Source organism: Nomascus leucogenys, chromosome 4, assembly GCF_006542625.1.
Source record: "Nomascus leucogenys isolate Asia chromosome 4, Asia_NLE_v1, whole genome shotgun sequence".
Classification (NCBI taxonomy): domain Eukaryota; kingdom Metazoa; phylum Chordata; class Mammalia; order Primates; family Hylobatidae; genus Nomascus; species Nomascus leucogenys.
In genome coordinates, this window is record NC_044384.1 from 80,897,728 (window position 1) to 80,925,606 (window position 27,879).

General features: G+C 46.3%; 1 protein-coding gene across 2 annotated transcripts in view; it reads left to right on the top strand.

Annotated features, from left to right (window-relative positions):
- The first annotated feature begins 10 nt into the window (after positions 1 to 10).
- Positions 11 to 27,879, top strand: part of SDHAF2 (succinate dehydrogenase complex assembly factor 2) — a 63,426-nt gene continuing 35,557 nt past the window's right edge. Inside the window, exons 1-4 of one of the 2 annotated variants that reach the window (XM_003274043.3) lie at positions 11 to 143; positions 7,653 to 7,876; positions 8,038 to 8,147; positions 17,194 to 18,021. In XM_003274043.3, coding sequence (XP_003274091.1) covers positions 108 to 143; positions 7,653 to 7,876; positions 8,038 to 8,147; positions 17,194 to 17,324 — 501 coding nt within the window. In that variant the 5' untranslated portion in view covers positions 11 to 107 and the 3' untranslated portion in view covers positions 17,325 to 18,021. Of the gene's footprint in view, positions 144 to 7,652; positions 7,877 to 8,037; positions 8,148 to 17,193; positions 18,022 to 27,879 lie in introns of those variants that run through there. The other variant, XM_012496298.2, reaches the window with a different exon arrangement.

The window sequence follows — 27,879 nt, forward strand, 5'->3', positions numbered from 1 at the left end:
ACGCACCTTCCGGCTCAGGTCCTCCGTGGCTGCCGTAGTCGGCTGGCCGGGCGGCTAGGAGTTCCCGGAAGTGCCCGAACAGCCGGTTTCCGGTGCAGGTGGGGAAAATGGCGGTGGCTGCAGTGTTCTCGACTTCGTCGCGGGTGAGGAGAGAGAACGTTCTAGCGTCCTGGGCGGGCAGCAGCGGGGATTACCCTTTGTCTTCCTCTATGGTCTCTATCTTGGGGAGAGTTCGTCTGCCCGATAGCCCAGGGCAAGTGCAGGCCCAGGGAGAGGCCGATCCTGCAGCTCAGGAAATAAAGGTCGCTTCCATTCTTTGGTGAGCCTACTGTGTGCCGGTCTGGAAATACCTGCTTAAACGAACAGTCATCGTCCAAGACCCAATTCGCCTATCACCTACGTCCCAGGCGAGGTTAGCCCAACTTCTCTGGGCGCCCCTTCTCCCAGTTCTTTAGTCTTTAATGCTTTTCGTGGTTTCACATAGTATCTTGAGCTTTTTGTTTTGTTTATAATTGACATATATAATAATTGTACGTGTTTATGGGGGTACAGTATAATGTTTTAATACATGTGTCCGTTGTATAATCAAATCAGCGTAGTTAGCATGTCCATCAGCTCAAATCTTTATCATTTATTTGTGGTAATAACTTCTCAAGATCTTTTTCTAGTCATCTTGACATATGCAGTACAGTGTTATTAGCTGTAGTCACTCTAATATGTAATAGAACACTGGAACTTATTATTCTTTTTTCCTAGCCTGCTGTTATAAAGTAACTAACTTTGCCTCTGTCTTCCCCTCCTACCCCCATCCCTATCTTTATTTATTTATTTTTTTCCTATAGACCCCGGGACTCGATCTTTATTCTTTTTTGATGTAGGCGTTTACACTATAAACTTCCCTCTTAGTACGGTTTTTGTCGCATCTCATAATTTTGTATATGTTGGGTTTTAGTTTGTCTCAGGATATTTCCTTTTTGTTTGTTTTTTGTCGTTTTCCTTTTTTTTTTTTTTTTGAGACGGAGTTTTGCTGTTGTCACCCAGGCTGGAGTGCAATGGCACGATCTTGGCTCACTGCATCCTCCACCTCCCGGGTTCAAGCGATTCTTCCGCCTCAGCCTCCTAGGTAGCTGGGGTTACAGGCATCGCCCTCATGCCTGGCTAATTTTTGTATTTTTGTAAAAATGGGGTTTCACCTTGTTGGCCAGGCTGGTCTCGAACTCCAGACCTCAGGTGATCCGCCCGCCTCGGCCTCCCAAAGTGCTGAGATTACAGGCGTGAGCCACCGCGCCCGGACTATTGTTTTCCTTCTTTTTTGCTTTTTTTTTTTGTAGAGACAGGGTCTCACTATGTTGCGCAGGCTGGTCTCAAACTCCTGGCCTCAAGTGATCCTCCCGCCTCAGCTTTCCAAAAAGCGCTGGGATTACTGGTGTGAGCCACTATTCCTGTGATGTCTCAAGATATTTTCTAATTTTCCTTTTGATGTCTTCTTTAACTCGTTGATTGTTCAAGAGTGTGTTGTTTAATTTCCACGTATTTGTGAATTTTCCAGCTTTTCTTTTGACATTGATTTCCAGGTTTTAATAAAATGTCTCTTGTATGGCATATAGTTGAAGCTTTTCTTTAATTCATTATATTCAGCCACTTCATGTCTTTTGGATGGGGAGTTTATTTTATTTTATTTCTTTGAGACAGAGTCTCACTCTGTCGCCCAGGTTGGAGTGCAGTGGCATGATCTCGGCTCACTGCAAGCTCCACCTCCCAGGTTCACGCCACTCTCCTGGTTTAGGAGTAGCTGGGACTACAGGCGGCCCCCACCACGCCCGGCTAATTTTTTGTATTTTTAGTAGAGATGAGGTTTCACCGTGTTAGCCAGGATGGTCTCGATCTCCTGACCTCGTGATCCGCCCACCTCGGCCTCCCAAAGTGCTGGGATTACAGGTGTGAGCCACCTCGCCTGGCCTGGAGTTTAATCCATTTATACTTAAAGTAAATAGTGGCAGAGGTGGGTGGATCGTGTGAGTCCCGGAGTTCAAGACCAGCCTGGGCAACATGGCAAAACTGCTTCTCTACTAAAAAAAATTAGCCAGGTGTGGTAGTACATACCTGTAGTCCCAGCTACTTGAGAGGCTGAGGTGGGAGTGCGTCTGAGAAGTCAAGGCTGCAGTGAGCCTTGATTTTGCAGCTGCACTCCAGACTGGGCATCGGAAGTGAGACCTTGTCTCAAAAAATAAATAGGGAAGTACAATCATCCCTTTGTATCCATGGGATGACTGTTGTAGGATCCGCTGTGGATATCAAACTCTGCAGATGCTCAGTCTCTTATATAAAATGGCATAGTATTTGCATATAATCTACACACATCCTTCCATATGCTTTAAATTATTTCTAGATTACTTATAATACCGAAAACAATGTCAAGGCTATGTAAATACTTGTTATACTATATCTTAGTTGTTTTTTAATTGTTGTATTATTTATTTCTTTTGAATATTTTTGATCCACAGTTGGTTGAGTGTGCAGTTGGTTGAATTTACAAGTGTGGAACCCACAGATACGGAGGGCCGACTGTGCTTCCTATTGCCATTTTGTAAACTGTTCTCTGTCTTACAACTTTTTTGCTCCTCTTTTCCACTCAGGTCATCCTTTATATTTCATTGACTTTTTTTTTTATTTTGTAGTGACATACTTTGAGAAATGAATTTCTCATTTTCTTGTTTGGCTTACACAGGTATTTCTTTGTGGTTACCATGTGGCTTATATAAAACATAACAATCTGTTCTGATAACTTAATTTCCATTGCATACAAAAACTCTGCTCTTTTATGACCCCCTTGTATGTTATTGATGTCACAAGTTACATCTTTTTATATTGTCTCCATTAACAGTTTTTTATAGTTATTTTTATACCTTTGTCTTTAATTTCTATACCAAAATTGAAAGTGACTTACATACCACAGTTACAGTATTATAGTATTCTGTACTTGTCTCTCTCTCTATATATTTTTAATTTAATTTTTTTTTTTTTTGAGATGGAGTCTCACTCTGTTGCCAGGGTGGAGTGCAGTGGCGCGATCTTGGCTCACTGCAACCTCCATCTCCTGGGTTCAAGCGATTATCCTGCCTCAGCCTCCCGGGTAGCTGGGGCTACAGGCGCCCGCCACCACGCCCGGCTAATGTTTTGTATTTTTAGTAGAGATGGGGTTTCACCGTGTTAGCCAGGATGGTCTCGATCTCCTGACCTCGTGATCTGCCCACCTCAGCCTCCCAAAGTGTTGGGGTTACAGGCGTGAGCCACCGCACCCGGCCTCCAGTGATAATTTCTTTAACACAACTCATACCAGTGTCACACAATTCCCTGGAACTATGTGACAACCATTATTGTTTCTTTTATGGAATGCTGCCTTGATACTAACAGAAAAAAATGGGTGAAATTTGGCTAAAATAATAAGACATCCCAATTATTAGAACAATTTCCTTGTACTGATAATGATAGTCCTCCCCATCCGCATTCATTTCTGTAGAAATTACTCAATCATGTTATTTTAGTATAGAAAGTAGGAATCCCTGCCTTCAGTCTGCGTCAGAATATCTTAGAGGGTTGTTAAAAATTCATTCGTCAGAGCAAGACTCCGTCTCAAAAAAAAAAAAAAAAAAAAAAATTCATTTGTCAGGGCCCAGTCCTAGAGATTCTCATCCAGAATGTTTATAGTGGGGCTTGGGAATCTGAATTTTCATTGCATGCTGTATTAGTTTACTAGGGCTGCTATAACCTGTGTGGTTTGAAGAACAGAAATTAATTTTCTCATAGTCCTGGAGGCTAGAAGTCCAAGAGCAAGGTGTTGGCAGATGTGGTTTCTTTCGAGGCCTCACTCCTTGCCTTGCAGATGGCCACCTTTTCACTGTGTCCTCACATTTCTCTGTGCATGCACATCCTTGGTGTCTCTTTTGTGACTTTATTTAAAGACATAGGGTCTTGCTTTGTTGCTCAGGTTGCACTTTAACTCTTGGGTTCAAGCAGTCCTCCCACCTCGGCCTCCCAGGTAGCTGGGACTACAGGGACATGCCACTGCACCCAGCTTTTTCTGACATTTGACAGTTTGATTAAAATACGTCTCAGTGTGGACTTCTTTGGCTTCATGTTAATTGAGATCTGTTGGGCTTGAATCTGGATATCCACTTCTTTCCCCAACTTTGGGGGTTTTTAGCCATTATGTCTTTTTTTTGAGATGGAGTCTCACTCCATCACTGAGGCTGGAGTGCGATGGCACATTCTCAGCTCACTGCAACCTTGCAACCTCTGCCTCCTGGGTTCAAGCAATTCTTCTGCCTCAGACTCCCCAGTAGCTGGGATTACAGGCACGCGCCACCATGCCTGGCTACTTTTTGTACTTTTAGTATAGACGGTTTCACCATGTTGGCCAGGCTGGTCTCAAACTCCTTACCTCAGGTGATCTTCACCTCAGCCTCCCAGAGTGCTGGGATTACAGGCATTAGCCACTGAGCCCAGCCAATTATGTCGTCTAATAAGCTTTCCTCCCCTGTCTTTCTCTTATAGGACTCTCATAATGTGTATATTGATCTCCTTGATCTTGATGGAGTCCGTAAAGCTTTCTTCACTCTTTCTCATTTTTTTTTTTTTTTTTTTAGAAAAAACCCTGACTAATTTCAAATGACCAGTCTTTGAGTTTGCTGACTCTTTCTGCTGCTTGATCAGGTCTACTATTGATCTTCTCTAGTGAATTTTTGTATTTATTCAAATTTTTAAATTTTTTTTTTTTTTTTTGAGACGGAATCTCGCTCTGTCACCCAGGCTGGAGTGCAGTGGCGCAATCTCGGCTCACTGCAAGCTCCACCACCCGGGTTCACGCCATTCTTCTGCCTCAGCCTCCCAGGTAGCTGGGACTACAGGCGCCCGCCACCATGCCTGGCTAATGTTTTGTATTTTTAGTAGAGACGGGGTTTCACCGTGTTAGCCAGGGTGGTCTCGATCTCCTGACCTCGTGATCCACCTGCCTTGGCCTCCCAAAGTGCTGGGATTACAGGTGTGAGCCACCGCGCAGGGCCTTTTTTAAATTTTTATATATTTTTATTTTTTAGAGACGGGGTCTCACTATGTTGCCTAGGCTGGTTCTCGAACTCCTGAGCTCAAGTGATCCTCCAGACTTAGCCTCCCAAAGTGCTAGGATTATAGACGTGAGCCACCATGCCTGGCCTCCTCTAGTGAATTTTTCAATTCAGTTACTGTATTCTTCAGCTCCAAAATTTTCATTTGGTTATTTTTTAATGTTTTCTTTTTATTGGTATTCTCATTTTGTTCAAGCATCACTTTCCAAAGCTCATTGAACATCGTTATTATGGCTAGTTTGAATTCTTTATCAGATGATTCACAGTGATTCACTGTGTACTTCTGTTTCTTTAGTTTCTGGAGATTTATTTCATTCTTTTAATTGGACCATGTTTCCCTCTTTATTCATGTACTTGGTAACTTGTACTGGTGATTTCTACATTTGAAAAATCATCTGTCTCTCCCAGTCTTTGTACTGGTGATTGGCCTTCACCAGTCGGCATGGATAGAGATTCTGAGGGCCTCTCAATCCTTTCCTGAGGATGTGTCTTTTCTGGACTTGTGGATGTAAATTCCCAATTGGAGGGATTTGCCAGTTTTCTTTTTCAGGAGCCCATAATCTCTTGTTCCCTCTAGTGTCTGCCTATGATAGTGCAGTTTCTCGAGCTGCTGCAAGTCTCCCAGCTGTCTTATTCGGTGGCCTCCAGACTTTTAGAGTATGCCATGTCCCATCAGTGCCCCAAGCTGGGCAAGACAGAAACCGGTCCCTCTGGTAGCTTCCCCAAAAGACAGAATGTTACGACTGGGCGTGGTGGCTCACGCCTGTAATCCCAGCACTTTGGGAGGCCAAGGTGAGCGGATCACCTGAGGTCAGGAGTTCGAGACCAGCCTGACCAACATGGAGAAACCCTGTCTCTACTAAAAATACAAAATTAGATGGGCGTGGTGGGGCATGCCTGTAATCCCAGCCACTCGGGAGGCTGAGGCAGGAGAATTGCTTGATCCTGGGAGGCGGAGGTTGCGGTGAGCCGAGATCGCGCCATTGCACTCTAGCCTGGGCAACAAGAGTGAAACTCTGTCTCAAAAAAAAAAAAAAAAAGTCAGACTATTAGATGCACACTCCACTCCCCCCAACCCTGGGAGAGGCCACTGGGCTGTATTGGCCTTTCTCTGCCTTTTCAGGGATCCTCTGGATCAGCAGCAAGTCACCCAGGCATTTAGAATGTGCTAGATCCTTTCAAGTGCTTAGAGACAGAAACCAGTCTCCCAGAGAGCCCCGAAAAGCTAGAATGTTGGTTGCACACTGCACCTGTTTCCCTCCCTAGGGAGAAGCTGGGAGGTGGGAGTTTTCTCCTGCTTGTTCTGCACTGAGCCAAGGATGAGTGATGAGGGAGTGAGTGCTTGCCAGTCTAAACTGTCACCTTTGTTCTCCGTGGTTCTTTGTTCTCCCTCAACCTGCTGCCCTTTTCTGTCAGCACTTAGATTCAAACAAAACAGAAACCTGATCCCCCCAAAAGTCCGAACATTATACATACTTTTCAGTCTTCTCTTTCTATCTCGGGTTGAAGCTAGGAGCTGGGGGTTATCTCATGATCATGCTTGGGCAGGGAGGGGAGAGACTATGGCAAATGAGTGCTACACATTTTTCCGCTGTATTCGATGCAGCTGGTTTTGTGTTCACCTGGGGAGCAGGAGCCTCTTACTGGTTTCTGGATTTCTCACAGGGAATTGGTTGGTTTGTTGCTGCTGGCTCAGTGTCTCCATCAGGGAAGGAGGATCTGGGGTTTCCTACTCCACCATCTTCACCTCTTGCTGAGGTCACCACCTTGACATCATGTCTTGATAAGTTACCCACTTCTCTGGCTTGGGAGCCTTTGGGGGATTAGGGATCAAGCTGTCTCTGTGTGCTCAGGATTTGACACAGGTGAGTGAGTAGAGTATAAACCACACTGTAAGAATTTTAAGGGAGTGCAAAGGAAGGAAAAATTATTTCTGCTGGGATAGTTTCTGGAAAGGCACTGATTAAGGACACATTTGCAGTTAGGACTGTGTTTTAATTCTAATTGCAGTTACTATTTGGATGATTTTGGGTGAGTTATTGAACCTTCCTGAGCCTCTATTTCCTTGGCTATAAAGTGGGGACAATATCAGCATAATTTCTTTTCTTTTTTCAGGGGGATAGGGTCTGTTGTCCAGGCTGGAATGCAGTGGTACGATCACAGCTCACTGCAGCTTCGACCTTCCCAGGCTCAGATGATCTTCCCACTTCAGCCTCCTGAGTAGCTGGGACTGCAGGCACTATGGTGGGACTACCCCACTATGCCTGGCTGATTTTTGTATTTTTGGTAGAGACAGGGTCTCACTATGTTGCCCAGGCTGGTCTCGAATTCCTGAACTCAAGTAATCATGCTTGCGTCGACCTCCCAAAGTGCTGGGATTACAGGTGTGCGCCACCACGCCTGGCCAGCAGTGTAATTTCCTCATGACTAAATGTGATTGAATGCATTCAGCACCTAGTAAGCATTGAGTAAATGATAGTGATGATAGTCGTCATTATTGTAAAGATGTTTGTGGTTTGTTCATTTCAGATGCTTGCTCTGTCAAGGCACAGCCTATTGTCTCCTTTGCTCAGTGTGACATCATTCAGACGCTTCTACAAAGGTGACAGCCCAACAGATACCCAAAAGGACATGATTGAAATCCCTTTGCCTCCATGGCAGGAGAGAACTGATGAATCCATAGAAACCAAAAGAGCCCGCCTGCTCTATGAGAGCAGAAAGAGGGGAATGTTGGAAAACTGCATTCTTCTTAGGTATGGGACTAGGAGTCTTTTTTTTTTTTTTTTAAATCGGGCAGCTTCCTGAGCCAGAGTAGGTTCAGAGAGACTCCCGGGAGTAGGAGTCTTGGTGTCACTTCTCTTTTATTAAACACAGCCTTCTCAACCTCTTTTTTTTTCTTCCTTTTTGTTTTTAGCCTTTTTGCTAAAGAACATCTGCAGCGCATGACAGAGAAGCAGCTGAACCTCTATGACCGCCTGATTAACGAGCCTAGTAATGACTGGGATATTTACTACTGGGCCACAGGTACTGGGCATGATAAGCAGTATAATGTGAAAATAGGACAGTTTAGGCTGATTTGAGTCTAGAATTGTATCCTAGATCTTTTTTTCTTTCTTTCTTTTTTTTTTTTTTGAGACTGAGTTTCACTTTTGTTGCCCAGGCTGGAGTGCAATGGCACGATCTCGGCTCACTGCAACCTCTACCTCCCAGGTTCAAGCGATTCTCCTGCCTCAGCCTCCTGAGTACCTGGGATTACAGGCATGTGCCACCACGCCCAGGTAATTTTGTATTTTTAGTAGAAATGGGGTTTCTCTGTGTTGGTCAGGCTGGTCTCGAACTCCTGACCTCAGATGATCCGCCCGCCTCGGCCTCCCGAAGTACGGGGATTACAGGCATGAGCCACTGTTCCTGGCCTATAATTTTTTTCTTTTATTCATGAAGTAGACACTCAACCCAAACTGTTCAAATTTTTGTTAAGTGTACAAAATTTGTTTTATCAGTTAAGATTTTTTTATTTGCAAGACAGAGTGGAAACTTGTCTGTCTCACTTAAGCAAAAACGAATTTAGTGGAAGGGTATATGAAGCTCACAGTATCAAAGGTTGAAGAAGAACCACTCTGGGAATAGAGTGGAATCAGACAACTAAGTCTGCCTAGCCAAAGCTCCTCAATAGTTTCATTCTGGCCGGGCGCAGTGGCTCATGCCTCTAATCTGAGTACTTTGGGAGGCTGAGGCGGATGGATTGCTTGAGGTTAGGAGCTTGAGACCAGCCTGGCCAAGACAGTGAAACCTCATCTCTACAAAAAATACAAAAATTAGCAGAGCATGGTGGCGGGCAACTGCAGTCTCAGCTACTTGGGAGGCTGAGGCAAGAGAATCGCTTGAGCCTGGGAGACAGAGGTTACAGTGAGCTGAGATTGCACCACTGCACTCCATCCTGGGCAACAGAGTGAGACTATGTCTCAAAAAAAAAAAAGTTTCATTCAGGTACTGCCTTTATGAGGAATGGATTCTAACTGTGTATAGTTAGGATTAACTTTGGCTACGAGTAAAAAAAAATCCAAAACAATAATGGCTTAAAGAAGGTAGAACTGGCTTTCTCATGACAGAAGTCCAGAGGAAGGCAAAGTCCAGAGGAAGGCACGCTCCAGAGCTCATAGAGGGGCTTCGAAAAGTCATGGGTCCAGGTCCCCCCTACTTGCTGCTCTTTCATCCTAGCATGTGTTGTCTACTTCTTGATCCAGGACAGCCATATTTCAGCCCGGAAGAAGTGTGTGGAAGTGCATACCCCTCCTTTGTAGATCCCGCTCAGGAAATTATCCAGCATACTTCCACTTATTTGCCATTGGCCACAGCTTAGTTGCTTGGCTACATCTAACCATAAGGAAAAATAATACAGTCTCTTCCATCTGCCCAGCTACGTTGGAGATTCTGTTATCGAAGAAAATTGGATATTAGGGGACGTGTCATTCATTCTGCCACACTCTGGGACTGCTGTTTTTGTGTCTTCACTCAATATTTCTATCAGAAAGTAGCAGCCATTGTCTATGGGTTCCAGGTATGAAGAGTGATAAGACAGAGTCTGGAGCCTTATACAATCACTGGAAAGCCAACAAAGTCCAAATATTTACTCTCCAACCTTTTACAGAACAAGTTTGCCCTGACTAAGCATAATGCATTTGAGATGCGTGTCCTTGTTGCTGCTTGTATCAATAGTTCATTCTTTAGTGTTGCTGAGTAATATTCCATTGTGTGGATGTACCACGGTCTGTTCATCTGTTGACCAGCTGAGGGACATTAGGATTGTTTCCAGCTTTAGGTGATTATGAATGAAGCCACTGTAAACATTTTCATACAGATTTTGTGAACATAGGTTTTAGGTTTTCTTGAGTGAATACTCCGGAGAAGGATTTGCTGGGTCATGTGTTAAGTGTATATGTTTAACTTTATAATGAGGCCAGGTGTGGTAGCTCATGCCTGTAATTTCAGCATGAGATTACATGCTCCTCCTTTGGGAAGCCGAGGCAGGTGGATCACTTGAGGCCAGGAGTTCGAGACCAGCCTGGCCAGCATGACAATACCCTGTTTCTACTAAAAATGGAAAAGTTAGCCGCGTGTGGTGGAGCTACTCTGGAGGCTGATGCAAGAGAATCGCTTGTATCCAGGAGGCAGAGGTTGCAGTGAGCCGAGATCACGCCACTACGCTCCAGCCTGGGCGACAGAGCGAGACTCTCTCAAAAAAATAAATAGGGCCGGGTGCGGTGAGTCAACGCCTGTAATCCCAGCACTTTGGGAGGTCAAGGCGGGTGGATCACCTGAGGTCCTGGCTAACATGCTGAAACCCTGTTTCTACTAAAATGACAAAAAATTAGCTGGGTGTGGTGGCGGGTTCCTGTAGTCCCAGCTACTCGGGAGGCTGAGGCAGGAGAATCGCTTGAACCTGGGAGGTGGAGGTTGCAGTGAGCCAGGATCGGGCCACTGCACTCCAGCCTGGGCGACAGAATGAGACTCTGTCTCAAAAATAAATAAATAAAACTTTTAGTATGTTTTTTCTGTAATAGGTAAATATAGATAGTAAGCTTTTTCTATAATAGGTAAATATAGATAGCAAATACAGATAGTGAATATTTTAGGCTTTCCAGGCCATGCAGCCTCTCATAACTACTCACCTCAACCTTTGTAGCATGAAAGCAGCCACAGATAGCAGATAAACAAATGAATATGATTGTGTTTCAATAAAACCTTATTTGTGGACACTGAAATTTGAATTTCATACTGTTTTCACCAGTTATGAAATATACTTTCGATTTTTTTTCCCCAACCATTAAAAAATCATTCTTGGCTGGATGCAGTGGCTCACACCTGTAATTCCAGCAACTTTGGGAGGCTGAGGCAAAGGATCTCTTGAGACCAGGAGTTTGGGACCAGCCTGGGCAACATAGACCCCCTATCTCCAAAAATAAAAATAAATTAGCTGGGCTTGGTGGTGCACGCTGTATTCCCAGCTACTTGGGAGGATCACTTGAGCCCGGGAGTTCAGAGACTGCAATGACCTATGATCACGTCACTGCATTTCAGCCTGGGCAAGAGTGAGACCCAATCTCTAAAAATCATTCTTAGCTCACAGGGCATAGTTTGCCAACTTCTGTGCTAAGCAAAAGAGGTCAGACTCGGCCGGGCACGGTGGCTCACGCCTGTAATCCCAGCACTTTGGTAGGCTGAGGTGGGCAGATCACGAGGTCAGGAGATCGAGACCATCTTGGCCAACATGGTGAAACCTCATCTCTACTAAAAATACTGGGCATGGTGGTGGGCGCCTGTAATCTCAGCTACTCGGGAGGCTGGGGCAGGAGAATCTCTTAAACCAGGGAGTTGGAGGTTGCATTAAGCCGAGATCATGCCACTATACTCCAGCGTGGGTGACAGAGTGAGACTCTGTCTCAAAAAAAAAAGATCAGACTCAACGAGTACATACTCAGTACATAATTGGACTCAAAGAATGTGATTCTGTTTACATGATAATCTGAAAAAGGCAAAACTTACAGGGACAAATCAGTGATTGCCAGGGTGTTGGACGTGAAGGGAGGGCTTGGTGTTCTACATCTTTACCCACGCTTTGTATTATCAGGGTTTTGTTTTTGTTTTTAGCCATTCCAAGAAGTATATATTGGTACATCACTATAGTTTTAATTGGCATGTCCCTAATGACTAATAATATTGAGGATCTTTTCAAGGGCTTATCGGCCCTTTATGTGTATTTGGTGACATGTCTCTTCAAATTCCGCCCCCCACCCCTGCCTCCCTTTTTTTTTTTTTTTTTTTTTTTTTGAGACAGGATCTCATTCTGTCACCCAGGCTGGAGTGCAGTGGTGCAGTCATGGCTCAGTGCAGGCTCCACCTCCTGGGCTCAAGCGATCCTCCCACCTCAGCCTCCAGAATAGCTGGGACTACAGGCCGGCAGCACCATGCCCAGCCAATTTTTGTTGTTGTTGTATTTTTTGTGGAGATGAGGTTTTGCCATGTTGCCCAGACTGGTCTCAAACTCCTGAGCTCAAGCAATCCACCTGCCTCGGCCTCCCAAAGTGCTGGGATTACAGGTGTGAGCCACCATACCTGGCCAGATTTTCCATTTTGGAAGATACTTTCACTGGATATAGAATTCGAGGGTCACAATGTTTTTTCTTCTGTTAAATAGACACACTTCTACCGCCAGCTCTTAGTGTACAAGATCGGGTAGTCAGGAGTTCCGCTGGGTTTGGGCTTTGGTTTTGCTCTGGTTACCTTCAGTGCGTCACCAGCTTCATATTCCCTCTCGTGTTACCATGTGCTGTTTTCTCATTTCCATAGTTGTGACGAGGTCTGCTGTATCTTTGTTCCTTTGTATGTGTCTTCTCTTTCTGAATCTTTTCAATATTTTGTCTTTGGTTTCTAGCTGTTTCAATATTATATATGTAGGTATTTATTTGATATTTATATATGTAGGTATTTGATATTTATCGTGCTTTTGGGTTCTCTGGGCATTTTGGATCTGCGTTTTCATATCTTCTATTATTGTTGAAAAATTCTCAGCTGTTATCCCTTCAGATATTTCTTCTGCTTTGTTTTCTCCCTCTTTTCCTTCTAGGATTCTAGTTATACTTAGTTAAATGGTTTAATATTGTCCAACAGCTTTTGTGGGGGTTTTTTTGGTTTGTTTTTTTGAGACAGTCTTGCTGTGTCACCCAGGCTGGCATGCAGTGGCATGATCTTGGCTCACTGCAACCTCTGCCTCCTGGGTCCAAGTGATTCTCGTGCCTCAGCCTCCTGAGCAACTGGGACCACAGGCACGTGCCGCCATGCCTGGCTAATTTTTTTGTATTTTTAGTAGAGACGGGTTTCACCATGTTGGCCAGGCTAGTCTTGAACTCCTGGCCTCAAGTGATCCATCCGCCTCAGCCCCTTAAAGTGTTGGGATTACAGGCGTGAGCCACTGCGCTCAGTTTGTCCAACAGCTTTTGGGTTCTCTGTTTTGTGTTTTTTTTTTACTCTTTTTTCTCTTTTTGTATCAGTTTGGGTAATTTGTATTAGATAATATCTATTGACCTATCTTCCACTAATTCTTTCCTTGATGATGTCAAATCTCATGATGAGCCTGTTGAAATCATTCTGCATATCTGCTACTGTATTTATTTTTAGCATTTCCATTTGACTTTGGGAGTTTCCAACTCTCTGCTAGAATTTCTCATCTGTTCATACACTTTGTCTGCTTTTTCCACTGGCGCGTTTAATATTAGTCATAGTCATTTTAAATTCCCCGTCTGATAGTTCTAACATCTGGGTCATCCCTCAATCTGCTTCTGTTGATTTCTTTGTCCCTTGACAGTGTCTTGTTTTTTTCTTCTTTTGTTTATATGTCTCTCGTAATTTTCTCATAATTGTATTTATGCTTACAATCGGGGATGCTGCTTCTGCTTTACTGTTAGTGTGGGGATCAAGTCAGTGAGCTGGGAGGTAAGCTCAGCTTGGGTTTTGTTTTTGCTTTGGTTACCTTCATTGCATTACTAGTGTCTAGTGTTAACATGTGCTTAGGGTGGAAGCTGGATCTGTTGCCCAGGCTGGAATGCAGTGGCGCCATCTCAGCTCACTGCAACCTCCACCTCCCGGGTTCAAGCGATTCTCCTGCCTCAGCCTCCCGAGTAGCTGGGACTACAGGCACGTGCCACCACACCTGGCTAATTTTTTTTTTTTTTTTTTTTTTTTGAGACGGAGTCTCTGTCACCCTGGCTGGAGGCAGTGGCGTGATCTCAGCTCACTGCAAGCTCTGCCTCCTGGGTTCACGCCATTCTCCTGCCTCAGCCTCCCAAGTAGCTGGGACTACAGGTGCCTGCCACCACGCCCGGCTAATTTTTTGTATTTTTAGTAGAGACGGGGTTTCACCGTGTTAGTCAGGATGGTCTCGATCTCCTGATCTCGTGATCCGCCCACCTCGGCCTCCGAAAGTGCTGGGATTACAAGCATGACCCACCGTGCCCAGCCAAATATTTTGTATTTGTAGTAGAGATGGGGTTTCACTGTGTTACCAGGGTGGTCTCGATCTCCTGACCTCATGATCGGCCCTCCTGGGCCTCCCAAAGTGCTGGGATTACAGGCGTGAGCCACCATGCCCGGCCTCCAGAGGGTTTCTTAAGAGAAACCCTATTCTACCTTCAGCTCTCAGCCTTCCCTGTATTTCTATGTCTCAGAGGGAATCTCTGTCTGTGTTCTTGCCTTTCCCCAGTGCAGCAGCCTTCCTGTTGCTTCCCACTTGGTGCTTGGTTTGTTCAGGGGAGGAGAGGTTGGGATGGCACTCTGTGTTATCCTGGTCTAGCCTGTGGTCCTGGGTCTTGGAGCTGGGATTTCTCAGTTGTAGTGCCTCTCCCATAGGGGTAGAGGAAAAGAGTCCAGGCTGGACTTTATGCTTTTTTAAATTTTATTTTATTTTTTTCCTGAGACAGGGTCTTGTTCTGTTGCCAAAGGTGGAGTGCAGTGGTGCAATCTCAGCTCACTGCAGCTTCGAGCTCGGCTCAAGCAATCCTCCTGCTTCAGCCTCCCAAGTAGGTAGGACTAGAGGTGCATGCCACCACACCCAGCTATTTTTGTTTGTTTTTTTGTAGAAATGGGGTCTCACTATGTTGCTCAAGCTGGTCTCAAACTCCTGGCCTCAAGCAGTTCTGCCTTGGGCTCCCAAGGCACTGGGATATGCATTTTTTGGACACATTGGCTCTTTCCCTCCTCCTGGCCTTCATCACTGAGGAAGGTTCTTTCTAGCCTGCTTTCTACCCAGTCTTTGTCAGGAGCACACCTTTGTGAGAAGAACCCGTGAGTGGGTGCATATTCCATTTGTGTCTGTGGTTTTATTTTTATTTTTATTTATTTATTTTTTTGAAACGGAGTTTCACTCTTGTAGCCCAGGCTAGAGTGCAGTGGCACAATCTTGGCTTACCGCAACATCTGCCTCCCAGGTTCAAGCAATTCTCCTGCCTCAGCCTCCCTAGTAGCTGGGATTACAGGTGCCCACCACCATGCCCGGCTAATTTTTTGTATTTTTAGTAGAGACAGGGTTTCACCATGTTGGCCAGGCTGGTTTGGAACTCCTGACCTCAGGTGATCCACCTGCCTCGGCCTCCCAAAGTGCTGGGATTACAGGTGTGAGCCACTGTGCCCAGCCTGTGTCTGTGGTTTTATACACTCATGCTAGCCCACACTTGGCTTTTAACAATTCATTGCAAATTTTAGTGGCACAGGCCTGCAGTCCTGGCTGCCCTGGAGGCTGAGGCAGCAGGATCGCTGGAGCCCAGGAATGTCTGGGCTGCGGTGCTCTGTACCAATCAGGTGTCTGCTGTAAGGTTGGCATCAATATGTTGACCTCTCAGAAGCAGGGGACCACCCGATTCCCTAAGGAGGGGTGAACCAGCCCACGTTAGAAATGGAACAAGTCAAAATTCCTGTGCTGATCAGTAGTGGAATTGCACCTCTGACTAGCCACTGCAGTCTACCCTGGGCAACATAAGGCTGGCCCTGTCTGTATTAATTTAAAAAAAAATGTTTTTGGCTGGGCGTGGTGGCTCACGCCTGTGATCCCAGCACTTTGGGAGGCGGAGGTGGGTGGATCACGAGGTCAGGAGATCAAGACCAGCCTGGGTAACACAGTGAAACCCTGTCTCTACTAAAAAAAAAAAAAAATACAAAAAATCAGCTGGGCGTGGTGGCGGGTGCCTGTGGTCCCAGCTACTCAGGAGGCTGAGGCCAGGAGAATGGCGTGAGCCCAGGAGGCGGAGCTTGCAGTGAGCCCAGATCACACCACTGCACTCCAGCCTGGGCGACAGAGTGAGACTCATCTCAAAAAAAAAAAAAAAAAAAAAAATTTTTTTTTAGCTGAATTCCTTTTACCCATTTGTATGATGTCCAGTGTCTCTTCTTCCTGTGCTTGCCACAGGTAAGCAAGTGCACGGCTCTCGTTTCTCTTTTGAAGGGCCTCTTTTTACTTAGGTTTCGTCTATTGGGTTGCCCCGTGACCTCAGTTCTCTGACATCTTTGAGAAAAGTCATGATATTTGTAATTTATCTGGCTTTTTCGTGTTGTTACAGTGAGTGCGATATTCTTTCCAACTTTCTATTTTCTTGGGGGGAGCCAAAACCTCTTTGATCTTATGTTGATTGTCACATGAAAACAGAGCCCTCACTAGATGCCAGGCCCTGTGCTGAGTAAGGGAGAATCTGACTTGGTTTTGAGGAATTCTCTCTCCTGGCATTGTACCTAGTGTTGGTGGAAGGGTAATTCTGGAGCACATTGCCTCGGCTTTGGCAGTGGGAGGGTTTGCTTGTAATTGGCATCTTAAATAAGTGTCCCGAGGGTGTAGAGAAAGGTCAGAGGGAGCAGCGCACTGCCAGACCCACTGCCGTAGACTGAGGCTGGCCTTCTCATTCTTCTGACTCAGTGTCTTTGTTGCCCGTTCACTGAAATCTGGTTCTTTAGGCTCATGACAGTTCTGTGTGCCTCTAATATCCTTCCAATAAATTCCTTTTTGCTTAAGTTTACTAGAGTTATTAGTTTCTGTCTCTTAAAACTGAGGACCTCCAACTGATAGACAAAGGAGAGAGAGCTTTTGTTTCAAGAAATGTATACATTGCAAGGGAAAACACAGTGTCTGGGGAACAATGGAATTGCCAAATGCAAAGCAAAATAGTACAGCCAAGATTGTGCGAGCCAGGGGTCAGCAAACTTGTTCATAAAGGACCAGATAGTAAATATTTTACTTGTAGTCACATGGTCTCTGTTGCAAGTACCCAATTCTGCTGTCGTAACACAAAAGCAGCATGGGTAATATGTAAACCATTGGGAGCAGCTGTTCCAATAAAACGACTTACAAATGTAGGCTCACACAGTTTGCCACCCCCTGGTATAGGCTAACATCGTGTATATTTAGAAGAAGGATGGAGACAGTCTATGTATCCATCTGTGGTTCTTGGCCAATGTTTCAAGTTTTAAGATTCTCATACCTGAGCATTGACTGACTATGGCATAATTTTTTCTGCCCACTCTTCTCTTGCAGAAGCTAAACCAGCCCCAGAAATATTTGAAAATGAAGTCATGGCCCTGCTGAGAGACTTTGCTAAAAACAAAAACAAAGAGCAGAGACTGCGTGCCCCAGATCTTGAGTACCTCTTTGAAAAGCCACGTTGAGCTGTGCTTCATGGCCTGGCATGGGGGTTCAGTCTGCGGATGGTAACTACTTATGATGGACGTTAGCCTTGCTTCCGGCTTCTCCTTAGTTGCCCAGCTGCCCCACCCCAGACCACTGGTCCTGCCTCAAGTGATGGACGTAACCCTCTCCCAGGACATACATGTAAATGCACAATGCGACTCATTCTCATACTTTTTTGTTCAGCTCTGAGCCTCAAAAGTGATTTGTCAGCAACGCTGGCATGCAGGCCTTGCCTAGCTGCTATCTCTAGAGGCAAGTCTGCCACGAGAGGGCACTGCAGGCGAAGCAGTTGTGCTTGCTCATTGCCTCAGCCCAAGTGTACTCAAAGAAAAGAGGCAGCCAGCTGTGCGTGCTGTATGGAAAGCCTCCCACCCTCCCTGCAGCTCCCCGCCCTCAGTGGCCCAGGGCTTTGTTGAGGTGGAACTCCCCACTTCCAACCTGGTATGGCTCCTTCTGTGAAGGGTAGCTGATCCCAGCCTCCTGAGCCGAATCCTTCAAAGGCACAGCAGGCAGAATGAGGGCCACAGGCAGGAGTGGTGTAGGCATACTGCTTAAGAGTCAACATCTTCATCATTGGGCTTTCTTTAAAACGTGCACTTTGGAAGTTGAAAGAGAATTATTAAAGCATACTGAAAAAAGGAAATTTACAATTTCCCAGCCCTCACAATTAATTTTGTCTATTTTCATATAACCCATAGTCATATCTTTATAGAGTTTTACAAGTTCACAATTACAGGTTTATTTTCATGTAGCACTATAGAAAACTTTACCCTGCATTCCTACAGTCTTTACAATTAGTTGACTAAATAATAATACATAAGAAATAATATATTAGAATGAATTAGTTAGAAGTGTTTTTAAAAGCTCTAGGGCTGTGTGACTTCTGTGTTGCTAGTGGTGCCCTCCCTGGAGGGGTTTTGCCCTCAGAGCTGTAATCTAGGCAGTAGAATCAGTCACCCAAACTGGACCAGGTACATCTAAAGCTGTTGACCAGAGGAAGGTCGGCCAGATTTGATGAGCAGGTGGTTGGTGATTATAGGAGCCGCACACAGGGATGACACACGTACATGTTTCCAGCATTGTTGAGCTCCAGGGTTCCTACAGAGCCACCTCATGGTTCCTGCCTGCCCTTCAGTATCCCTGGTGGCTCAGGAGGGAAGGGAAGAGATCTAGCCTTTACATAATCACAGTAAAGCCTCACAGCACTCTAGACTAGTGGTGTTATCCGTATTTTATACATAAGAAAGTGGGCTCAGAGAGAGGAAGTAATTTGTCTAAGGTCAGGTAGCTGTTGAGTCGAAAAAGCAGAATTTAGTATAACTCAGTCTGCCTCCAAAGCTCTTGAACTTTCTACTAGAACACACTGCCTTACTGCTGGAAATTTAATAAAAGTCTCTGTTTGGAAAAGCTGTGGCAAATAAACGTGACAGTTCTGAGACATGACCTCTGTGTTACATGGTGGGTAGGAATCTGCCAGGTGCTTCGCCAAGTGAGTAGATCTGAACCTGGTCACCCAGTGAAGCTTCTGTGAGGAAGCAGCGCAGTGTACTGGTTACACATTCAAATCCTGGCTCTGCTGCTTACCTGCTGGATACATGAATTGACCTGAGCCTCAGTTGTCTCATCTATAAAATGGGGACGATAATGTTTCCTGTCTCAGCTAGTTGATGAGATGAAACACACAAAGCTCTTAACATGGTAACTTGCACAGTATGTACTCTGTAGATGTGAATGTCAGCATTTAGTCATAGCCTTAGTCTGAGACTTAAAACCTGTCCCTAACACAAATCGCCTGGCATATCAGTGAGGTCATCATAGCTACATCCAGGGTGTCTCATCTGCAGGTCAGAAAGCTGAGCCTATTAATAGAACCACAGAGTGTCTTACCTCCCAGTGAAGACTAGAGAGAAAACAGACCCTGGTGACAAGACCTTTGATGGAAAAATCTAGCACTCTCCCCTAAGCAAGGAATGGAAGTGAGACTCGCAGAAGCAGGGCAGGTGAGGGAGGAGACGTCTCCCTGGGAGCTTGCTGAAGTCTCTGGCTATTCTCTCGGGCTGCATTTGATGTACCCTGGGGAGAATGTTAAGCAGGCCCGGAGTTTATATATAGACATAGATCTGGACTCCACGAAGTGCACATGAATCGGGCGGTGACTTACCCATTTATCCTTTGCACGTTATGCAACAAACCCCAGTAGCCAAGGATGTAGTTGGAACTTTTCTCCCCCTCAGGTTTGATCCCTTCTTAGCCTGATTTTGTCTTATTTAACACAATGTTCAATTGCTGCCGCTTTCACCTGGGAATGGCATGCTTCTAGAGGAGTTGTTTTCCTCCCAGGCTGCTGGATTGTGTCATCTTTGAAAGTGAAGGTTCTTGCTAAGTTCAGCTGCTCAGTTGTCAGGCCCAGGGGTGCTATGTAAACAGTTTTTCCCCTTTATTAGGCATTAAATAAAACTAGGCCGGCCACAGTGCATTTTTTTAGAAATTAAACATATAGCAAGGGCCAGCAGCCCCTGAAGGATCCCTGATGCACAGAAGCTAGACTCATTCCTTTTACTTTGACACATCCCTGCTTACTGACCTCATTCAGAGCCTGTGTGGGGCATATGAGCGTCTGGCCCTGTCCTGACCGACTCAAGTGGTCTTGTGAGTCCTGCACAGGCTCCCCACGTGACACCTTAAATTGGGTCAGGAAAGGCTGTTCTCTTCCCATCGTTTCCTTTTAATCATCCTAAGTCTTAAAAATCCATAAGCCAAACACCTTGTGCTGGAGCTTTCTGTGCCTTAGATAGAGTGTGTCTTTTGGGGGTCATTGTAGAAGCACCTCTTACTGGCTTTGAGTGTTATCTGGAGGTCATCTAGTATGTCTTCTGCTCCAACCAGGGTGGCACCAGCACAGACCCAGTTCATATTTCTAAACATCACCGGGAAAAGATTCCGATGGGATAGTTGAAGTCTCTCATTTATCCTTCAGTCCATCTGCAGCTATTTGTGGCTAGACAAAGAGGAAGGTTTAATGATAAGCTAAACAGCCTTAGATGGCAAGCAGGTCTGTGAGATTTTTGAGCTGACAGCCCCACTTAATAGTATGTTCTGTAGTATCTGAGGACAGTGGACTCACCATCCCGCAGCTATCATGTTGATGACACTGATCAGTACCCAGTGAAGCTACCTCCTGACACCTCAGTTTCCCAGTGAACCCTCTGGGAATGAGGAGTGGTGTTCAGATTTTCCTGTCAGGGAAGATGGCATTGGTGGGATAGGTGGCTTCAGGCCAGCAGTACTTTTTGTGACTTAAGAAACAAGTGTTGTTAGCAGTTTGTTAGAGGGGTGGTAGAAAGTTTAAGCTATCCAGGACAACATCAGTCTTTAAAGGAGATGGGTAGATTTATCATCACCTATAGCTGCAAAAGAAGAGTTAAAGCCTTTTGTTGGATCCTGGATCTCAGACCCCAGGTATTCCTTTTTTTTTTTTTTTTTTTTTTTTTGAGACAGGGTCTCACTGTCACCCAGGCTGGAGTGCAGTGGCAGGATCTCCCCTCACTGCAAGCTCTGCCTCCTGGGTTCAAGCGATTCCATGCCTCAGCCACCCAAGTAGCTGGGATTACAGGTGCACGCTACCATGCCTGGCCAATTTTTGTGTTTTTAGTAGAGACGGAGTTTCGCCATGTTGGCCAGACTGGTCTCGAACTACAGGCCTCATGTGATCCGCCTGCCTCAGCCTCCCAAAGTGCCAAATATTCCTTTCAAAGAGGAGAATGTTTCTTTAAGAAGGGGATTGTATAATCTGTCATGAGATTAGAGTATAAAAGGAAAAAAGTGGGGGAGGGTGGATATATCATTTTCTGTAACAACACATCACAGCATGGAACTTTAAGCAAGTGAGGACGTTAAGATGTACATTCTGTTTCTCAGTGGATTTCAGGTGATTTCGCTAATATTTAATAAAATACTCTCCTCTGGTGATGCCCTGGAACACGTGTTTAGGGGAAGTAGAACAGAGTAGTTAAGGGGAGCTGTTTAGGAATGAGGCCTAACCTAGAATCCTGGAGCTCCCATTGATTAGCTGGGTGGCCTCAAACACATTATTTAACCTCTCCAAGCTTCTGTTTCTCATCTGTGGAAAGGAAAGAAAAGGAACCCGACCTCACAGTGTGGGTATAAGGACTGAATAAAGTCCTGTCCCTGGAGAGCTTAGTACAGCCCCTGTACCCTCAGTAACACTTGGTAGTAACAGCTAATAGTTCGGCTTGTTGTGTACCCAGTGCTGCTGAGTGCTTTACATCATTTCATCCCACAATACCATGAGATAGGTGCAATGATTATTCCCCTCTTAGAGATGAGGAAAGTGAGGCTTGGTGAGATGAAGTTGCTAGCTCAAAGTCACAGATAGGAAGCAGTGGGGCTAGGGTTTGAAGCCAGGCAGTGGGCCCCAGGGCCCTTGCACTTAGGTCATGTGCTACCCTGCCTCAAAACATGAAAAGCATCATCATCTCTCTTCTAACGACCTCTCATCCTGAATCTTGTCTTGGTCCATGGAAGACTGCTGGTGTGGACAACTTTGCACAGATTGGGCCACCCTCTCTTGGTTCCCTATAGGACCTGGGGACCATGACTCATATGTCACAGCCTCAGCAGCTCCAGACTTAACCACCTGAGCCTTCCAAGGAGGACACGTGCAGCCTAGCTCTCCAGGTGAGAGTTTGGAGTTCAGAGACTTCTGTGGATTTGGAGGGGAGCCAGAGGGAAGGGCTCAAGTTCTGCCCAGCTTCAAGTGTTTTCTCCTTACCCTGAGCAGTAGAGATGAGCTCTCATGCTTTCCGGGCCTTGCCATCACTGGCTGTGCTTTCTATCCAAGTGGGAGGCTGCCTCTGAGAGTTGGATGTGCCTGTTAGGAAGCCCACATAGAACTCATTCCAGGGTCCCAAGATGAGTTGCACAACCTCTATCGCACCCACTGGCTCCAGTGCCTTTGCTGACAAACTAGTGCTGGTTCCTCCTAAGGCCCCAGGCTCTGAGGCCAGGCCCTCTGTGAGCAGAACCCTCACCTGTTTCTCTGGGCTCCCATCTCTCAGCAGAGTCGTGCAGAAGTGAAAAGATTTTCGTAGATGGTGTATTAGATACTGTGTTTCCAGCAGAAGCAGAAACAGGTAGTTGTCTTGGTCCAAATAGGAAAAGTGATGCTTAGAAATCTAACTGGAGACTGGGTGCAGTGGCTCATGCCTGTAATCCCAGCACTTTGGGAGGCCAAGGTGGGTGGATCATCTGAGGTCAGGCGTTCAAGACCAGCCTGGCCAACGTGGTGAAACCCCGTGTCTACTAAAAATACAAAAAAATTTAGCTGGGTATGGTGGCACGTGCCTGTAATCCCAGTACTCAGGAGGCTGAGGCAGGAGACTCACTAGAACCCGGGAGGTGGAGGTTGCAGTGAGCCGAGATCCCGCCATTGCACTCCAGCCTGGGCAACGAGTGAAACTGCGTCTCAAAAAAAAAAAAAAAAGAAAGCTAATTGGAAAGATACTGTCATGGTCTTCACTAAATGCTGGGGATAGAGAAGAACGCATCTTGTCTGTCCTTGGGGAGCTCACGTTCTTGGTGCTTTATTTCGTTGATTGCCAAGCAGAAGTTGTCTGCACTAGCACAATGTGCTACACCCAATGCCAGACACAGAAGACGCGGAGATCAATGAGATAGAGCTCGTGCTGCAGAGGTCCTCTGAAGAAGGGATAAGTGAATGGAAGGCACGAAAGGATTTGTCTATGGGCCTCAGGCACTGACCCTGTGAGAGCAGGCAGCAGGACATCTAGCATTGTATGCCAGGTCTATCCTCACAGCAGGGATGAGGACACCAGGCCACTGAGCTCTGAGACACTTACTTTTAATATAGAAATAACTTCTTTTGTTCTGAATTCACCCTCGGCAATCCATTACGATTGTCTGGTAGATTTCTTTTTTATAGAGACAGGGTCTCACTCTGCCACCCAGGCTGGGGTGCAGTGGTGTGATCGACTCTTGGGCTCAAGGGATTCTCCTGTCTCAGCCTCCTGAAAAGCTGGGACTACAGGTGCATGTCACCACACCATTTTGCCAAAGAGGAAACAGGCCCAGAGAGACTGAGTTACTCACCTGTGGTGACAGTGGCTTAGCACTTGGGCAGAAGCAAACAAACTGATATAGGACCCTTGGAAAGTTGGAGGTCTGTGTTATGCATTAGCAAAATGTTTGATAAAACTACTGCCTACTGTAACTTGGGAGGGTATCCCATGTGCTTTCCAGGCTGACAGCCAAAGGCAACGCGGTTGGAAAGCAGAAAACTTGTCATCTCTCTTGGCTACCATAGGCTATATTTGTTGAGGATTTATAAGGAAGGGATGAGCTCAGGCGAGGATTACCTGGTGTTTGAGCAGTAATGAAATAAAGTCCAGAAACCCACGGTCTTTTAGGGTTGGAAAATCTGTTACACCCCAAATAGGAAGAGATGAGATATAAGACTCATCTGGGCAAGAAAAGCCTGGTAAAACTTTTCTCTTGGATGCAGTTACTCACGACAAGAGTCAGGTTAAAGGTGGGCCTCCTATTTATTGTTCCAAATAGCCTCAAACTGGCCATTGAGTAGAAAGGAAGAGACATGGAGGATGAACAGGCAAAACATATTAGACCTAAGAACTGGATCTAGGAAAAGACTTGGCGCATGTGTGAGCGTGGCCACTGGCCCACAAAACTGACCAGGGCAAGTAGGTTAGACACTAACTATGTAAAGAATTGTGTTGCCAAGGAACCAGGAGCCAACCCTTTGGACAGTTCCAGCTATAAACAACCTTTGGGCCCCCGATCATCCATGAGCAGGAGGGATGGTGCTCAGCCCCCAGGGAGGGCAGGCTCTGCCACTCCCATTTCAGCTGTAGTCAGAAAGGATGATGGAAAAGGAGGAATCTCCCAGAGAGAAGAGCCAGGGCCAATGTGGAGAGTGGTTAAGGAGAGTGTCTCCCGGCGAGCAGCACCGGGGTGTAATGAACGGGTCTCCCCTGAGTCCTGTCCCTGCTCCACCACTGTGTGGCACGGGGTTAGGGGAGCAACTTGCTTGTCTTTTTGGTCATGGCTCACTGGACTGAGAAGAGCCACAATGGATGAGAAGCGACTACTGCACATCACCAGAGACCCTGGGCTTTGAGCCAGATATCGGGACTAGATAGGACTTTGGGTCCCTTGGGAAGGGGGTGTGTTCCCTGAGTGAAAATAAAAACTTGGTTTGGCAAACAGAACAGTGGATTGTGGCGGAGATGATGGTATCCACCCGGCACACCATTTGTTCTCCCTAAGCATATAGAAAGACCATTTCCTATAGCATCCAGGAAATTCCCTGAGCATGTGGGAAATTAGAAGCAGACTCTCCGGGCCAGGTGCAGTGGCTAATATCTGTAATCCCAGCACTTTAGGAGGCCGAGGCAGACAGATCACTTGAGGTCAGGAGTTCTAGACCAGCCTGGCCAACATGGTGAAACCCCGTCTCTACCAAAAATGTAAAAAATTAGCCAGGTGTGGTGGTGGACGCCTGTAATCCCAGCTACTCGGGAGGCTGAGGCAGGAGAATGGCTTGAACCCGGGAGGCAGAGGTTGCAGTGAGCTGAGATCGTGCCACTGCACTCCAGCCTGGGCAACAGAGCGAGACTCCGTTTCAAAAAAAAAAAGAAGGAGCCGCCCTAATAACAAGGCTGGTGCTATGCGATTCAGTCTGGCCGATAGAGTGTGAGTGAAAGCAATGAAAGCCACTTCCAGGCCTGGCCCTTGGAAACATCTTGAGTGGTTGCAGCCCGCTGTTAGCCTGCTGCTAGCCTGCTGCAAACATCCCGGAGACCACATGTCCAGACAATGTGGCACACGAAGGAGGAGGGCCACCTAAACTCTTGCAAACTGCTTGTGAATGAGAAGCCTTTACTGTGTTAAGTCAAGGGGGATTTCATGCTTTATTCATTTCCTCATCATTGTCTATTCGATCCTGACTAGCACCTCTTAGTGTAGCAGGCTCATAGGATATCACTGGCACATCTCAGTATATCAGAACTCATCTTGGCCAGGCCCTCAGTTTCTGTGCTCCAGCCTCTAAGATGTCAGTCTTTCAACCTCACCCTTTCCAGAATTCCTCCTGCTGCAGGACCTTTGCACATGCTGTATGTCTTTGGCCAATCTGCTCTTTCATGTTCCACAATGACTGGGTCAGACCTCCCACCCATTCCTCAAACCTGTGACTTTTCCTTCTCTCCATTCTCAGATGACCTTACTGACTTCCATCAGAGGACTTTGAAGCCCTCAGAGAGGAGCTCCCTTGCCTTCCCACATCTGCTCATCCATTCTTCTGTGACACAGGAACTTTGGCTTCTGCCCTTACCTTGCTCTGCACTGTCAGTAGCAGCCTGCCTCCTGTATGCTCATCTGTCCCACTCGGCTCAATCCTACTCCCAAGCCCTGGCTTCTTTTTCAAATCCAGTTGACTCTCCTCTTTCTTTCTCTTTCTTTCTTTCTTTCTTTCTTTCTTTCTTTCTTTCTTTCTTTCTTTCTTTCTCTTTCTTTCTTTCTTTCTTTTTTTCTTTCTCTTTCTCTTCCTTTTCTTTTCTTTTCTCTTGTCTTGTCTTGTCTTGTCTTGTCTTTTTTGAGAGAGTCTCACGTCTCACTGTGTCGCCCAGATTGGAGTGCAGTGGTGCAATCTTGGCTCACTGCAACCTCCGCCTCCCGGGTTCAGGTGATTTTCCTGCCCCAGCCTCCTGAGTAGCTGGGACTACAGGCATGTGCCACCACGCCTAGCTAATTTTTGTATTTTTAGTAGAGAGGGGGTTTCACCATGTTGGCCAGGCTGGTCTCAAACTCCTGACCTCAAGTGATCCGCCTGCCTTGGCCTTCCAAAGTGCTGGGATTACAGGCGTGAGCCACTGTGCTCGGCTGACTCTTCTTTTCCTTTCCTCCCCTTCGTAATCCAGCTTCTTCAAGGGGTTGACTATACTTGTCTCTACTTTCTTAAAATCTCACTCATTCTTTTTTTTTTTTCTTTTTGAGACGGAGTCTCGCTCTGTCACCCAGGCTGGAGTGCAGTGGCGCGATCTCGGCTCACTGCAAGCTCCGCCTCCTGGGTTCACGCCATTCTCCTGCCTTAGCCTCTCCAAGTAGCTGGGACTACAGGCGCCCACCACCACGCCCGGCTAATTTTTTGTATTTTCAGTAGAGACGGGGTTTCACCGTGGTCTCAATCTCCTGACCTCGTGATCCGCCCGCCTCGGCCTCCCAAAGTGCTGGGATTACAAGCGTGAGCCACCGCGCCCAGCCAAAATCTCGCTCATTCTTTATATTAATCTATCCATGTTTCCACCTCGTTATGCTATGAAAGCATCTCTCACTAAAGTCACCTGTGACTTCCATGTTGCTAATCCAACAGGCTTTATTGAAGTTTTATCTTTGCCTCTGACTGATTATGGACACCTCCACTTCCCTTGATTGTCATGATTGTTTCCTTCTGCCTCTCCAGCCATGCTTCTGCCTCTGTGAGGCACACCGTCCTCTTCCCAGTCATTCTATTTGTAGTTCTTCACAGTGCTCTCCTAGGAGCCTCCTCTCTCCTCTGGATACTCTCTCTAGTGATCTCACCCATACCAGGGTACCCATCACCACCTGTATGTGGACAGTTCTCACATCTTCCTCTAAGCTCCAGCTTGCATATCTAACTGCCAACTTGACTCCTCCTTTGAAGGAGGCTGAAAAACCCTTCAAACTCAGCCAGGCCACCCTCCCTCCCTGTTCAACTCACCAAAAACTCCCTCGTCTTGAGAGCCTCAGTGAATGACATCACCAATCATCCAGTTGCTCAAGCTGGGAATTGTCCTAAGCTGCACCTTCTCCCTCCATGGCCATCACCCAAGGCCTGTTGACTTAGCTCCAAAATAGTTCTTAAATCCATCACCTCTTCCCATCTCTAGCACCATCACTGTAGTCAAAGCTACTCATCTCTCTGATGGACAGTGGGTACGGCCATCTGATCTGCCTTCATCATCTGGCATTCCCTCGAATCTGTTCTTTGCCTGCAGCTCCCAAATGAGTGTGCAAGTTAACCCTTGAACAACACAGGAGTTGGGGCGCCAACCCCTGCATAGTCGAAAATCTGCATATACCTTTTTATTCTACAGAAACTTTACCAATAGCCGGCCGGGCGCGGTGGCTCAAGCCTGTAATCCCAGCACTTTGGGAGGCCGAGGCGGGTGGATCACGAGGTCAGGAGATCGAGACCATCCTGGCTAACACAGTGAAACCCCGTCTCTACTAAAAATACAAAAAATTAGCCGGGTGTGTTGGCGGGCGCCTGTAGTCCCAGCTACTCGGGAGGCTGAGGCAGGAGAATGGCGTGAACCCGGGAGGCGGAGCTTGCAGTGAGCCAAGATTGCGCCACTGCACTCCAGCCTGGGCAACAGAGCAAGACTCTGTCTCAAAAAAAAAAAAAAAAAAAAAAAAAGAAACTTTACCAATAGCCTACTGTTGACCAGAAGCCTT